Here is a 15,519-nt window from a genome sequence, read left to right on the forward strand (position 1 = left end):
TTAGACCATGCTAGTTTGTTGATGTGGACACCAAGGAACTTGAAACTCTCTACCTGCTCCACTACAGACCCGTTGATGTTAATGGGGGCCTGTTCGGCCCTCCTTTTCTTATAGTCCACAATCAGCTCCTTTATCTTGCTCACATTGAGGGAGAGGTTGTTGTCTTGGCACCACACTGCCAGGTCTCTGACCTCCTCCTTATATGCTGTCTCATCGTTGTCGGTGATCAGGCCTACCACTGTTGTCGTCAGCAAACTTAATGATGGTGTTGGAGTCGTGCTTGGCCACGCAGTCGTTGAACAGGGAGTACAGGAGGGGACTGAGCACGCACCCCTGAGGGGCCCCAGTGTTGGGGAACAGTGTGGCAGATGTTGTTGCCTACCCTGACCACCTGGGGGCCGGCCCGTCAGGAAGTCCAGGATCCAGTTGCAGAGGGAGGTGTTTAGTCCCAGGATCCTTAGCTTAGTGATGAGCTTTGAGGGCACTATGGTGTTGATCGCTGAGCTGTTGTCAATTAACAGCATTCTCACATAGGTGTTCCTTTTTTCCAGGTGGGAAAGGGCAGTGTGGAGTAAGAATGAGATTGCATCATCTGTGAATCTGTTAGGGCACTATGTGAATTGGAGTGGGTCTAGGGTTTCCATCATGATGGTGTTGAGTTGAGCCATAACCAGCCTTTCAAAGCACTTCATGGCTACTGAAGTGAGTGCTACGGGGTGGTAATCATTTAGGCATGTTACCTTCGCTTTCTTGGCCACAGAGACTATGGTGGTCTGTTTGAAACATGTAGGTATTACAGACTCGGTCAGGGAGAGGAAAATGTCAGTGAAGACACTTGCCAGTTGGTCCGTTCATGCTTTTGAGTACACGTCCTGGTAATCCGTCTGAGCCATGACCAGCCTTTCAACTGTAATTCGCTTTGGATAAAAGCATCTGCTAAATGCCATTTTATTATTATTATAATAATATATTACATTTTTCCCTCTGTATGTACAGTGCCTTTGGAAAGAATTCAAACCCCTTTCACATTTTGTTACGTTACAGCCTTATTATAAAAGGGATTAAATAAATAAAAAATCCTCAGCAATCTACACACAATACCCCATAATGACAAAGTGAAAACAGGTTTTTAGAAATGCGGGTAGAGGAACAATGGTGGCCATCTTGATGCATGTGGGGACAGCAGACTGTCATAGGGAGAGATTGAATATGTCCGTAAACACTCCAGCCAGCTGGTCTGCACATGTAGTGTGTATTCTGAAAGTATTCAGACCCCTTCCCCTTTTCCACATTTTGTTACGTTACAGCCTTATTCTAAAATCGATTTAACAAAAAAATTGTCCTCAATCTGCACACAATACCCCCTAACAGCAAAGCGAAAACATGGTTTTTAGAAATTTCTGCAAATGTATTAAAAAGAAAAACATACCTTATTTACATAATTATTCAGACCCTTTGTTGTGAGACTCGAAATTGACCTAAGGGAGCATCCTGTTTCCATTGATCATCCTTGAGATGTTTGTTCAACTTGATTGGAGTCCACCTGTGGTAAATTCAATTGATTGGACATGATTTTGAAATGCACACACCTGTCTATTTAAAGTCCCACAGTTGACAGTGGATGTCAGCGCAAAAACCAAGCCATGACGTCGAAGGAATTGTCCGTACAGCTCCAGGACAGGATTGTGTTGAGGCACAGATCTGGGGAAGGGTACCAAAAAATGTCTGCAGCATTCCCCATGAACACAGTGGCCGTTACTCTTAAATGGAAAAAGTTTGGAACCACCAAGACTTCCTGGAGCTGGCTACCTGGCCAAGCTAAGCAATTGGGGGAGAAGGTCCTTGGTCAGGGAGGTGACCAAGAACCCGATGGTCACTCTGACAGAGCTCCAGAGTTCCTCTGTGGAGATGGGAGAACCTTCCAGAAGGACAACCATCTCTGTAGCACTTCACCAATCAGGCCTTTCATGGTAGAGTGGCCAGACGGAAGCCACTCCTCAGTAAAAGGCACATGACAGCCGGCTTGGAGTTTGTCAAAAGGCACCTAAAAGACTCCGACCGTGAGAAACAAGATTCTCTGGTCTGATGAAAACAAGATTGAAATATTGTTTTAAAATTGATTTAACCTTTAGGCAAGTCAAACCCTCCCCTAATCCGGACGACGCTGGGCCAATTGTGCGCCGCCCTATGGCCTGAATGCCAAGCGTCACGTCTGGAGGAAACCTGGCACCATCCCTATGGTGAAGCATGGTGGTGTTAGCATTATGCTGTGGGGATGTTTCTCAGCGGCAGGGACTGGGAGAATAGTCAGGATCGAGGCAAAGATGAATGGAGCAAAGTACAGAGAGATCCTGCTCCAGAGCTCTCAGGACCTCAGACTGGGGCCACCAGGTTCATCTTTCAACAGGACAACTTCCCTAAGCACATAGCCAAGACAATGCAGCAGTGGCTTCAGGACAAGTCTCTGAATGTACTTGAGTGGCCCAGCCAGAGCCCGGACTTGAACCCGATCTAACATCTCTGGAGAGACCTGAAAAATAGCTGTGCAGCAACGCTCCCCATCCAACCTGACAGAGCTTGAGAGGATCTGCAGAGAAGAATGGGAGAAACTCCCCAAATACAGGTGTGTCATACCCAAGAAGACTCAAGGCTGTAATCATTGCCAAAGGTGTTTCGACAAAGTACTGAGTAAAGGGTCTGAATACTTATGTAAATGTGATATTTACGTTTTTGAAATTAGTGAACATTCATAAAAATAAACTGTTTTTGCCTTGTCATTTTGGGATAGTGTGTGGTGTGGATTAATGAGTTGAGAAAACAATTTAAATCAATTTTAGAATAGGGCTGTAACAAAATGTGAAAAAAGTCTATGGGCTGAATACTTCCCGAATGCACTGTATGTTTGTTTGTAACTGTGTCTATGTGTCCCCTACAGGGAAGTCTAAGACCAGAGAGTCTCGCCAGTCTATCATCAACCCAGACTGGAACTTTGAGCGCATGGGCATCGGTGGCCTGGACAAAGAGTTCTCCGACATCTTCCGTAGGGCCTTCGCCTCCCGAGTCTTCCCTCCAGACATTGTGGAGCAGATGGGTGAGCTTCTTCTCTATCCTTCTCTCGGTCTCTGCCTCTCTTTTGCGTTCTTTCTTTCGCACTCTCTTCCTCTCGCTCTTTCACACTCAGTCTTTCTTTCGCACTCTTCCTCTCTCTTGCTGTCTTTCTCTTCATCCATCACCACAGAAGTTTCTCTTTCTCGACTTTCACTCAATCCATCTTATTCACTCGTACTTTCACATGCCTGTTGTCTTACACACTTGTTTTTTTCACTCTCTTTCTAGTACTTTCCTTCTCTCATTCTTTTTATAGCTCACACTATGTGTATTTGTCTCTCACCGCATCCCCCCGGTAACCACTTTTCGAGGTCCCAGGGAGCCTGTGTTCCAGCCTAGCGTTAGACAGACCGAACCATTAGCCACTGTGAGGAGGGGAGGGGGGGCAGCCTGCCAAAACAAATCACTCAATCAGTCTCTGGAAGGAACACCATGACATGAATAAGCCTCTGTGTTCAAATGGCATTGATTCTCAGACCAGTACTGCACATTGTGACAAACACGTCAGACTATTTTCTGGGGAAAGCCTCTAACAAATGGACCCAATGGGAATACTATTATTGGACTGACACTGAGTAGTGTCAATCTCTTCTCTTTGTTTGACAATACTACTGCACCCTAGACTGAAACTAGTTATTGGAAAATAAGAGGTGTCCTCTCAGGATGCCGCTCAGGATGCCGCTCTGTCGTGAGTGAGTGAGTTATGACACAGGCACTCCCCCGCCCATTACACTGGTAAATAGTTGTTTGACACGTCTCGGATTACAATGTTGATTCCCATCGCTAAATGATGGCTCGTAGTGAAAGCAAGTTAGGTGCTCTTCTGCGCACACACACGCAAACACACACACTCTCTCTTAATCACACACTCACAGAGCCCCAGTCCTATCCTCATGGCGTCCAGTGTGAGTTTGAGAGGAGCTGATACGTCGAGATTTTGGCAGCGAGGACCTTTATCTACTTCCCCACAGTCAGATGAACTCGTGGATACCATTTTTATGTCTTTGTCCCCAGTATGTCGAAAGTTAGTGGTGCAGTGCCTTAAGAAAGCAGTCTTACCCTTTGACTTATTCCACATTTTGTTGTTACAGCCTGAATTCAAAATTGATTTTTGAATTGATTTTTCAATTCAGCCTGATTTGATTTTTCTCACCTATCCACACACAATACCCCATAATGACAAAGTGGACACATGTTTGCAAATGTATTAAAAATGAAATTCAGAAATATCTCAGTTGAGTCAATACTTTGTAGAAGCGGCGATTTACAGCTTTGAGTTGTCTTGGGTATGTCTCTATCAGCTTTGCACATCTGGATTTGGGGATTTTCTCCCATTCTTCATTGCAGACTTATTCAAGCTGTGTTAAGTTATATGGGGAGTAGCGATGAACGGCAATCTTCAAGTCTTTCCACAGATTTTCAATAGGATTCAAGTCTGAGCTTTGGCTGGGCCACTCAAGGACTTTCACATTCTTGTTCTGAAGCCTTTCCAGCATTGCTTTGGCTGTTTGCTTGGGGTCATTGTCCTGTTGGAACGTAAATCTTCACCCCAGTCTTAGGTCGTTTGCGCTCTGAAGCAGGTTCTCTCAAAGGATTTGCCTGTATTTGGCTCCATTCATTGTTCCCTCTATCCTTACCAGTCTCCCAGCCCCTGCTGCCGAAAAGCATCCCCATAGCATGATGCTGCCACCACTGCGCTTCACGGTAGGGATGGTGTTTTCTCCAGACATGGTACTTTGCATTAAGGCCAAAGAGTTACATTTTTGTCTCATCAGACCACAGAATCTTTTGCCTTATGCTCGGAGTCTATCATGTGACTTTTTTTCAAACTCCAGTCGTGCTGTCGTGCCTTTTTATCTCAGGAGTGGCTTCCGTCTGGCCACTCTCCCATAAAGCCCAGATTGGTGACGTGCTGTAGAGACCGTTGTCCTGACAGGATCTCCCATCTCAGCCAAGGACCTCTGACAGAACTACAGGGTGGTCATTGGTCACCTCCCTGACCAAGGTCCTTCTTGCCCGGTTGCTTAGATCGGTCGGACGGCCAGCTCTAGGCAGAGTCTGGGTAGGAAAAATGTGTTCCATTTTCCAATGATGGCGACCACTGTGCACTTGGAAACTTTCAACACTCTAGAAATAGTTTTATACCCTTCCCCAGATATATGCCTCCTCACAATTCTATCTCTGTGATCTACAGACAGTTCCTTGGACTTCATAGTATATTTATGTAGAATTCAAGGCACACTTAACCAGCATGGCTACAGCATTCTGCACCGATATGCCATCCCATCTGGTTTTTACTTAGTGGGACGATCATTTGTTTTTCAACCGGCCAATGACCCAAAACACACCTCCAGGCTGTGTAAGGGCTATTTGACCAAGAAAAAGAGTGATGAAGGGCTGCATCAGATGACCTGGCCTCCACAATTGGGATGAGTTGGACTGCAGAGTGAAGGAAAAGCAGCCAACAAGTGCTCAGCATATGTAGGAACTCCTTCAAAATGGTTGGAAAAGCATTCCTCATGAAGCTGGTTGAGAGAATGCCAAGAGTGTGCAAAGCTGTGATTAAGACAAAGGTGCCAACTTTGAAGAATCTCAAATATATTTTGATTACTACATGATTCCATATGTGTTATTTCATAAAAGTGGTGTCCACAAGTTCATCTGACTCCGGGGAAGTAGATAAAGGGCTCCATGGCCAAAATCTTGAAGTATCTCTTTAAGCGGGACTGCTGGGTGCTACGGTGTGCAGGAGTTGGCCCCTGGCTGTGGCCAGCTGGATGGTCTAATGAGATGGCGAGCCCTGATAGACGAGAGTCTAATGGTGAGGGTGTAATTGGGGAGTGTCAGGGAGGGCAGGTGCTGATAGAGTTGATCCTAGGGGGGGGAAGTGTGTGTGTGTGTGTGTGGCCTCTCACTCCATGTCTCCCCAAGTTCTCGCAAAGGTCGGGCAGACAGCAAGGGGTCACACACACAAACACATAAATACTGCAATGCTTTACCTGGAGCCCCTCCTCACTACCCCTAACTGTCTTCCCTTCAGCAGGTCTAAATGGTAGGGCTGATGTTTATCTTTGGCCTCTCAATGAGTGTAGAGCAAATATCACTGAACAGGTGCAATAAGCTACGACAGGACCAACGCAGTCTGGTTTTCAATTGAGGCCCAAAACTGCTCCAAATTGGTTGGGTCCAATAACAAGACTTGATCTTTATGAGAAACACATCAGTCAACTTGTATTGCATCATAGCAGTAATTGCAGTAAATCTAGGCTTTTCCATCTTGTTTGTCCGCCTCATTTTCCCAAATTGAACCTGTGAAGTTTGAGTACCTTGGGGATTTTTCATACTCGGGTATCTATGTATGAATCAGAGATGAGATCAGACAACGACATAAAGGCAAAAGTCACCTCATACAATGCATTGTAGTTATAGCACATGGAAGTGTACTTAGGCTACTGTAACACTCTACGCTAAGGGCTTTTCTCACCAACTGATCGATTGTGACGCACCTAAACCATTCGATTTTCTAACATTATTGACGGCATCCCTCCCCTGCAGGTTGTAAGCATGTGAAGGGCATCTTGTTGTTCGGGCCTCCTGGCTGCGGTAAGACTCTGATGGCCAGGCAGATTGGGAAGATGCTGAACGCCCGCGAGCCCAAGGTGGTCAACGGCCCCGAGATCCTCAACAAGTACGTGGGAGAGTCCGAGGCCAACATCAGGAAGCTGTTTGCCGACGCAGAGGACGAGCAGAAGAGGGTGAGAGGGACACACATGAATACTCTGTAACATACATGAAAACTCTGTAAGAGCCATGCGCACACACACACACACCAGTAAATACACCCTGTACCTTCATTGCAATTATTCCTGTGGTTATCAAGCACAACATACCTGATAACAAGTCAATGAAATAGATGTCAGACTAAAATGATTCCTTTCCCCCGAAGCCAATATGCAGCCTACGCCACGAACCAAAGATAAGCATCACAAATCCACACAGAGAAGCAAATTTCTTCTGGAGAAGATTGATTTGCCCTTTTTAAGGAGGCATATTAGTAATAATAACGGTGGTAAAGTCATTGGGTTTCTCCATACCCGGGGGGGCAGTTGTGTATTGAGCACCCGTAGTGATGACGGTGTGACAGTGACTGCATCACTCTTCACCACCTAATGAGGTGCTGGGTTATCTCGAACCCTCCCCCTGCCCCCCTCTCTCACATAGCCCATAATAAGCCCAGCTCCTCACCTGCTTTGAATGCTACGTCTGGAGACTGACAGGGCCAGAGATGGACGGATAACCCCCACTCTGCTCTCGCTATCTCTAGTTTTTGGTCTCTCTCTTTCACTCTTTCTCACTTTTTCTCTGTTTGGGCAGACTCTGTCCCTCCATGCCAGAGCAGAGGGAGGATGAAGAGACTTTGAAAGGGTTTTGGTTTTCACTCGGGTCACACCAAGGAGAATTTAGCCCAGAACAGCCATGGGTGTGAGGGGTTGACATTCTACACTGAACAAAAATACAAACGCAACAATTTCAAAGATTTTACAGTTCATATAAGGACATCAGTCAGTTTAAATCAATTCCTTAGGCCCTAATGTATGGATTCCACATGACTGAGAATACAGAGATGCAGAAAAAAGTAGGGGCGTGGATCAGTATCTGGTGTGATCACCATTTGACTCATGCAGTGCGACATATCTCCTTTGCGTAGAGTTGATCAGGCTGTTGATTGTAGACTGTGGAATGTTGTCCCACTCCTCTTCAATGGATGTGCGTAGTTTCTGGATATTGGTTGGAACACGTTGTCGTAGACGTCGATCCAGAGCATCCCAAACGTGCTCAATGGGCGACATGTCTGGTGAGTATGCAGGCCATGGAAGAACTGGGACATTTTCAGCTTCCAGGAATGGTGTATAGATCCTTGCGAGATGGTGCATTATGTTGAAACATGGGGATGGAGGCGGATGCAAGGCACGACAATGGTCTCAGGATCTCGTCAGGTTATCTCTGTGCATTGAAATTACCATTGAATAAAATGCAATTGTGTTCATTGACCGTAGCTTATGCCTGCCCATACCATAACCCCACTATCACCGTGGGCCACTGTTCTTAACGTTGACATCAGAACACCGCTCACCCACACGACTCCATCTGCACAGTACAGTTGAAACCGGGATTCATCCGTGAAGAGCACACTTACCCAGCATGCCAATAGCTATCAATTTTTGCCCACTGAAGTCGGTTACAACGCCTAACTGCAGTCAGGTCAAGACCCTGGTGAGGATGACCAAACACGCAGATGAACTTCCTTGAGACGGCTTCTGACAGTTTTGTTCCGAAATTCTTCGGTTGTGCAAGCCAACAGTTTAACTGTCCGGGTGGATGGTCTCAGATGATCCCGCAGGTGAAGAAGCCGGATGTTGAGGTCCTGGGCTGGCGTGGTTACACGTAGTCTGAGGTTGTGACGCCGGTTGGGTGTACTGCCAAATTCTTTAAAACGACATTGAACAGGCTTATGGTAGAGAAATGAACATTCAATTGTATGGCAACAGCTCTGTTGGACATTCCTGCAGTCAGCATGCCAATTGCACGCTCCCTCAACTTGAGACATCTGTGACATTGTGTGACAAAACTGCCCATTTTAGAGTGTCCTTTTATTGTCCCCAGCACAAGTTGCACCTGTGTAATGATCATGGTGTTTAATCAGCTTCTTGACATGCCACACCTTTCAAGTGGATAGATTATCTTGGCAAAGGAGAAATGCTCACTAACAGGGATGTAAACAAATGTGTGCACAACATTTGAGAGAGATGTGCTTTTTGTGCGTATGGAAAATGTCTATCTTTTCATTCAGCTCATGAAACATGGGACCAACACTACATGTTGCGTTTATATTTTGGTTCAGTGTAGATACTGGCCCTATGTAGCGCTGCGTTGACTTTGTGAGGCCATTGGTATCCTCCCTCCTCCATTCACCCATATCTCTCCTCCAATAGCTGGGCGCCAACAGTGGGCTGCACATCATCATCTTTGACGAGATTGACGCCATCTGTAAGCAGCGTGGCAGCATGGCGGGCAGCACGGGCGTCCATGACACAGTGGTCAACCAACTGCTGTCCAAGATAGACGGAGTGGAGCAGCTCAACAATATCTTGGTCATAGGTACACACACACACACCTTCTGCAGGACTGCCAACAGAGTAGAATTATTTTTGCTGGGGGTAGCCCACGAGCGGTCTTTCAATCACCCGCGAGTGAACGCGCTTTTCAGATCAGAGCTCAGTCTCACATTTGTTGATATTCTTAGCTAGTTGGCGCATTATTAGCCAAATTGTAGATACGTATAGGTCAGCAATGGGGAGTTTCTGCTTCCTACAAGAGCACAGAACGTGTAGGCTACATTTCAAGCTGTTTTTGAAAAGCCAGTCAGGTAAAAAGCTTGTGTGTTAAAGGGGCAGTGTTGTATTTTGAGACGGGCTTGAATATGCAAATAAGCCAATAGGCAGAGGTATAAGCCTACATTGTGTAATTCTCTGTATGGTAATGATAATTTGTTGTATTTTGTAAAGTGGTTTCTTGCGTCGTACTACACAATACAATGCAATGCAATTTACAGTCACCTATTTGGCCCATGGTGTTACAGACCAAGTAAAAAATCCTGAGTTAATGTCAAGCCCTTCATGTAAAAAAATAAATAAATGTTTTTAAAAGTCTCATGCAATGCAGACCTGCATTGAACACAACATGTAGGCTACATCATAGAAATCAAAAGCTACTTCCATGTGAAAATGTTCTGGGATTTGCTCCGTTTTGTCGGTAGGTTTACATTATGCTCAAATGCTGCCGTCTGAAACTGTAAGGGTACAGCCTCAGTGTTCACTGTAAACGTGCGACAGAAGTTGCACAAAATTCTCACAAGGTTCAAGTTTCCTCTCACAAGACCCCAAATATGAGGGAACAAGACCCCAAAAATTTGAGGGAACATTGACACACACACACTTCTGACTGACAGGTCGAGTTGTGGTCTGAGAAGATCATTTGGGCTATGCCTTTCTCGTCCTCCCTCTCTTCCATCTCTCCATCTGTGCCCCACTCAGGTATGACCAACAGGCCTGACCTGATAGACGAGGCCTTGTTGAGACCAGGCAGGTTGGAGGTCAAAATGGAGATCGGTAAGAAATCAACACCACAAAGCATCCACTCTAACCAAGGACGTTGCTTAATTTCTTTTTGGTTAATTATTCAGGTTTTTAGGTTGTTTTCAGGAGGTTTATTTTCTTCTGTGAAGGACATTGTTATTCATAGATGTTGTACCTTTTTTTACATGACAAACAACACCCAGGCATTTCTACTTTTCCAGTTCTGTCCCCTGTGCAGTATGCAGTGACACGGTGAAGACAGCAGATAAACATTCAGATACAGAAGATGTTTCCCTTCTCTATTCCTCCCCCAGGTTTGCCTGATGAGAAGGGGCGTGTCCAGATCCTCAACATCCACACGGCTAAAATGCGTCAGTTCAACCTGCTGGGCAGCGACGTGGACGTCGGCGAGCTGGCCGCCGAGACCAAGAACTACAGTGGAGCCGAGCTGGAGGGGCTGGTCAGAGCTGCCCAGTCCACCGCCATGAACCGACACATCAAGGTCACTATCGCACATACGTGGTCATTTTTTCTTCTTCTCCTCAACATTAACTCTACAACCGACAATCGTTGTTTGTCAAGGGGCTGTAGGTACCGTAGGTATTGTGCAGTTAGTCATAAGATAATGTGCTTCCCTCAGAGTGGAAATGTCTGACAACTCTCGTCTGGGAGGAGGAGGAAGAGAACGAGTGACTAGGACAGAGAGAGGGAGCGACTGCTCCAGCCATTCCTCTGTCCATGTCATCGCCCTCCAATAGATGCCAAGAGTGTGGAGAGCTGCAGACCACTTAACAGACGTGCACCTTGCTTTACCTGGCCGTGTGTGTGTGAGAGAGACGGAGAGACTCCTCACCTGATAAAGCACTTAGGGCAGACACACTCCTGGACTCTCTAAGCCTCGCTTCCACAGACACACGATTCCACACTAACAGTACCCACTTCGCAGTGGGCTAAACGACAGTGTTTCAGTTGGTCGAGTCGACCAGGGAGGTGGACTGTTGTAAACGTCCACTTGACCAAGCTAGATCAGTGACACCTAGAAGTCCAAACCATCACGTCAGCATCATTACAGGACAAAATAAAGGTCGGTACTATACTATGAGTGGTTTGCTGGAAGAGCGTTAACTTATTTGAGGTCATTTTGTCGCCACTCCTCGACATCACAGTGCCATAAATCATCTAGGATCAGGGCTGAAGTTAGTCGAGCAGTTTGTTGATAGTTAGTTGAACATCTATTAACCATCTGTATTGGATCGTCCTAATGACATGTCCTCTGTCCCCTTGCAGGCCAGTGCCACGGTGGAGGTGGACCTAGAGAAGGCTGAGAATCTGAAGGTCCACAGAGACGACTTCCTGGCCTCGCTGGACAACGACATCAAACCTGTGCGTAGATCCCCTTCCTCCCTCGTCTCTCTATCATTCTCCATCCTTCTCTCTCTTTACCATTTGCCTACATCCAAGAGTCCTCTTCCAATGTTTGGGTAGACTTTCAACAGTTCTATCATCACATCGAGTAGATGGCAATGTCCATTGTCTACTATATGCAGGAAATTGGGCAATAAATCTTGGCTAGCATTTTGAGATGTATCTAAGAAGCAATTTTAATAAGGGATCCTTTTTAAGGCAATGGATTTAATGGGTCTGTCTCTCTCTCTCTCTCTCTCTCTCTCCCTCTCCCTCTCCCTCTCCCTCTCTCCCTCTCCTCCCCCGGCCAGGCTTTTGGTACCAACTCCGAGGACTATGCCAGCTACATCATGAATGGCATCATTAAGTGGGGCGACCCGGTGACAGCGGTGCTGGATGACGGGGAGCTGCTGGTGCAGCAGACCAAGAACAGCGACCGCACACCACTGGTGTCTGTGCTACTGGAAGGTAAGACTCACACACACACATACACAAATATAAGCAGATGTTCTTATCCTGAGCGACTTGGTGCGTTTATTTTAACTTCTTACATCTACACGTTCCGCTAGCGGAACGTCTGCTCCAATATCCAATGATGGGCGGGGCGCGAAATTCAAACTCCTCTAAATCCGAAAACTTACACTTTTCAAACATATGACTATGTTACAGCTATTTAAAGACAAGACTCTCCTTTATCTAACCAAACTGTCCGATTTCAAAAAGGCTTTACAGCGAAAGCAAAACATTAGATTATGTCAGCAGAGTACCCAGCCAGGAATAATCACACAGCCATTTTTCAAGCTAGCATATCATGTCACATAAACCCAAACCATATCTAAATGCAGCACTAACCTTTGATGATCTTCATCAGATGACACACCTAGGACATTGTGTTATACAATACATGCATGTCTGTTCAATCAAGTTCATATTTATATCAAAAACCAGCTTTTTACATTAGCATGTGACGTTCAGAACTAGCATTCCCACCGAACACTTCCGGTGATTTTACTAAATTACTCACGATAAACGTTCACAAAAAGCATAACAATTATTTTAAGAATTATAGATACAGAACTCCTCTATGCACTCGATATGTCCGATTTTAAAATAGCTTTTCGGATGAAGCACATTTTGCAATAATGTAAGTACATAGCCCGGCGTTACAGGGCTAGCTATTTAGACACCCACCCAGTGTAGCCTTCACCAAAATCACATTTCCTATAAGAAAAATGTTCTTACCTTGCTTGTTCTTCATCAGAATACACTGCCAGGACTTCTACTTCAATAACAAATGTAGGTTTGGTCCCAAATAATCCATCGTTATATCCAAACAGCGACGTTTTGTTCGTGCGTTCTAGACACTATCCCAACGCTAAATCTCGGCCACGAGCATGACGCAAAATATGACAAAAAATTTCGAAATATTCCATTACCGTACTTCGAAGCATGTCAACCGCTGTTTAAAACCAATATTTATGCAATTTATCTCGTAGAGAAGCGATAATATTCCGACCGGGAATCTGCCTGTCTGTAAACTGAGGAAAAAAACAAAAGCCGGGGGCGGGGCGTGTCACGCGCCTAAGGCTTAGTCCATTGACTGACCACTCAGCATTTGCTCTCGTGTGCTTCAGCCAGGGCTTTGAATGACATCATTCCTGTTTTTCCCGGGCTGTGAGACTCCATTGTTGACGTGAGAAGTGTCACGTGAGAGCAGAGATCCTTTGTAAACGACAGAGATAATAAAGAAGGGCAAGAAATGTTCAGACAGGGTACTTCCTGAACAGAAGCATCTCAGGTTTTTGCCTGCCATAGGAGTTCTGTTATACTCACAGACACCATTCAAACAGTTTCAGAAACTTTGGAGTGTTTTCTCCCCAAAGCTAATAATTATATGCATATTCCAGTTTCTGGGCAGGACTAATAATCAGATTAAATCGGGTACGTTTTTTATCCAGCCGTGAAATTACTGCCCCCTAGATGTAACAGGTTAAGGTAGCTAGTTACGTCCACCATATCTCATATTAATAATGTTATTTAATATGTAGAGCACATTTCCCACGCAATTAAGTGAAACGTACCTCAACAAAGCAAATATCGGCAAAGTCCGTGCTAGTAAGAAAATGCTGGGGTTAGTGCAAGACACAAAAAGATGAGCAAGGACACAAACAACTGATACTATTTTAGTCTATATATTTTTCTTTCCTTTACTCCTAAAAGGGACATTACCTTGAAATAACTCTCGTATAACTATGAACTATATTATTCAGATTTCCTTTAGTACAAATAAAATACCATCAAATTGTATTTGTCACATGCGCCGAATACAACCATACAGTGAAATGCTTACTTACAAGCCCTTAACCAACAATGCAGTTTTAAGTAAAAAATAAAAGTAACAAATAATTAAAGAGCCACAGTAAAATAACTATAGCGAGGCTATATACAGGGGGTACCGGTTCAGAGTCAATGGGCTCGGGCAACGGTTAGTTGAGGTAATATGTACATGTAGGTACCATTAAATTCCGAACTATAAGCCGCAACTTTTTTCCCATGCGTTGAACCTCGCGGCTTAAACAATGACGCGGCTAATATATTGATTTTTCCCGCTTTCAATAACAATTTTTTTTTTAAAAACACATTCTGTGACGTGCTCAGTTTTTTGGCGGCATGAAGCTTTCATTAGACCAATGGAATTGCCGAACGGGTTAAGGTCAAACGGTGACGAGAGCGACAATGAAAACGATCCAATATCGGATGAAGCAATTCTGAGGCTATTCAACTCCGACACCGAAGGAGATGACTTCATTGGTTTCAGTGCACAGGAGGAGGAAGATGGTGACCAATGACTTTCTTGGTAGGCTACTGTTTCCTGCAAATTTTATATTTTTTGTTACAAGCCGTGTTTCGTTAAAGCCTATTTATTTTTGTTACAAACCGTGTTTCGTTAAAGCCTATTTATTTTTGTTACAAGCCGTGTTTCGTTAAAGCCTGTGTAAAGTTCATTTGTTTCAATATACCGGTAGGCACCTGCGGCTTATAGACATGTGCGGCTTATTTATGTTCAAAATAATAAAAACATTTAAATTCAGTGGGTGCGGCTTATATTCAGGTGCGCTCAATAGTCCGGAAATTACGGTAGATTTAAGGTGACTATGCATAGATAATAAACAGAGCGTAGCGGAAGCGTAAAAGAGGGGGGGGCAATGCAAATACTCTGGGTAGCAATTTGATTAGCTGTTCAGAAGCCTTTTGGGCCTAGCTCCGTTACCGCTTGCCGTGCGGTAGCAGAGGGAACAGTCTATGACTAGTGGGGCTGGAGTCTTGGACAATTTTTAGGGCCTTCCTCTGACACCGCCTGGTATAAAGTTCCTGGATGGCAGGAAGCTTGGCCCCAGTGATGTACTGGGCCGTACGCACTACCCTCTGTAGTGCCTTGCGGTCGGAGGCCGAGCAGTTGCCATACCAGGCAGTGATGCAACCAGTCAGGATGCTCTCGATGGTCCAGCTGTAGAACCTTTTGTCAGTGGCGACACTTGCCAGTTGGTCAGCGCATGCTCGGAGTACACCTCCTAGTAATCTGTCTGGCCCTGCGGCCTTGTGAATGTTGACCCGTTTAAAGGTCTTACTCACGTCGGCTATGGGGAGTATGGGGTTTATATTTATTTATTTATTTATATATATTTATATATATTATAGTATGCTATGCTCTCTCACCTAGGTCCCCCCAACAGTGGAAAGACGGCTCTGGCAGCTAAGATCTCAGAGGAATCCCAGTTCCCCTTTATAAAGATCTGTTCTCCTGACAAGATGATTGGCCACTCCGAGATCGCTAAGTGCCAGGCCATCAAGAAGGTGAGGAAAGGGATAC

General features: G+C 45.2%; 1 protein-coding gene across 1 annotated transcript in view; it reads left to right on the forward strand.

Annotated features, from left to right (window-relative positions):
* Nucleotides 1-15,519, forward strand: part of LOC115201052 (vesicle-fusing ATPase) — a 49,685-nt gene that overhangs the window by 27,236 nt on the left and 6,930 nt on the right. Inside the window, exons 8-15 of the mRNA XM_029764278.1 lie at nucleotides 2,936-3,091; nucleotides 6,664-6,863; nucleotides 9,102-9,267; nucleotides 10,203-10,277; nucleotides 10,559-10,746; nucleotides 11,532-11,627; nucleotides 11,960-12,116; nucleotides 15,370-15,503. Coding sequence (XP_029620138.1) covers nucleotides 2,936-3,091; nucleotides 6,664-6,863; nucleotides 9,102-9,267; nucleotides 10,203-10,277; nucleotides 10,559-10,746; nucleotides 11,532-11,627; nucleotides 11,960-12,116; nucleotides 15,370-15,503 — 1,172 coding nt within the window. The remainder of the gene's footprint in view (nucleotides 1-2,935; nucleotides 3,092-6,663; nucleotides 6,864-9,101; nucleotides 9,268-10,202; nucleotides 10,278-10,558; nucleotides 10,747-11,531; nucleotides 11,628-11,959; nucleotides 12,117-15,369; nucleotides 15,504-15,519) is intronic.

Source organism: Salmo trutta, chromosome 10, assembly GCF_901001165.1.
Source record: "Salmo trutta chromosome 10, fSalTru1.1, whole genome shotgun sequence".
Taxonomy (NCBI): Eukaryota; Metazoa; Chordata; class Actinopteri; order Salmoniformes; family Salmonidae; genus Salmo; species Salmo trutta.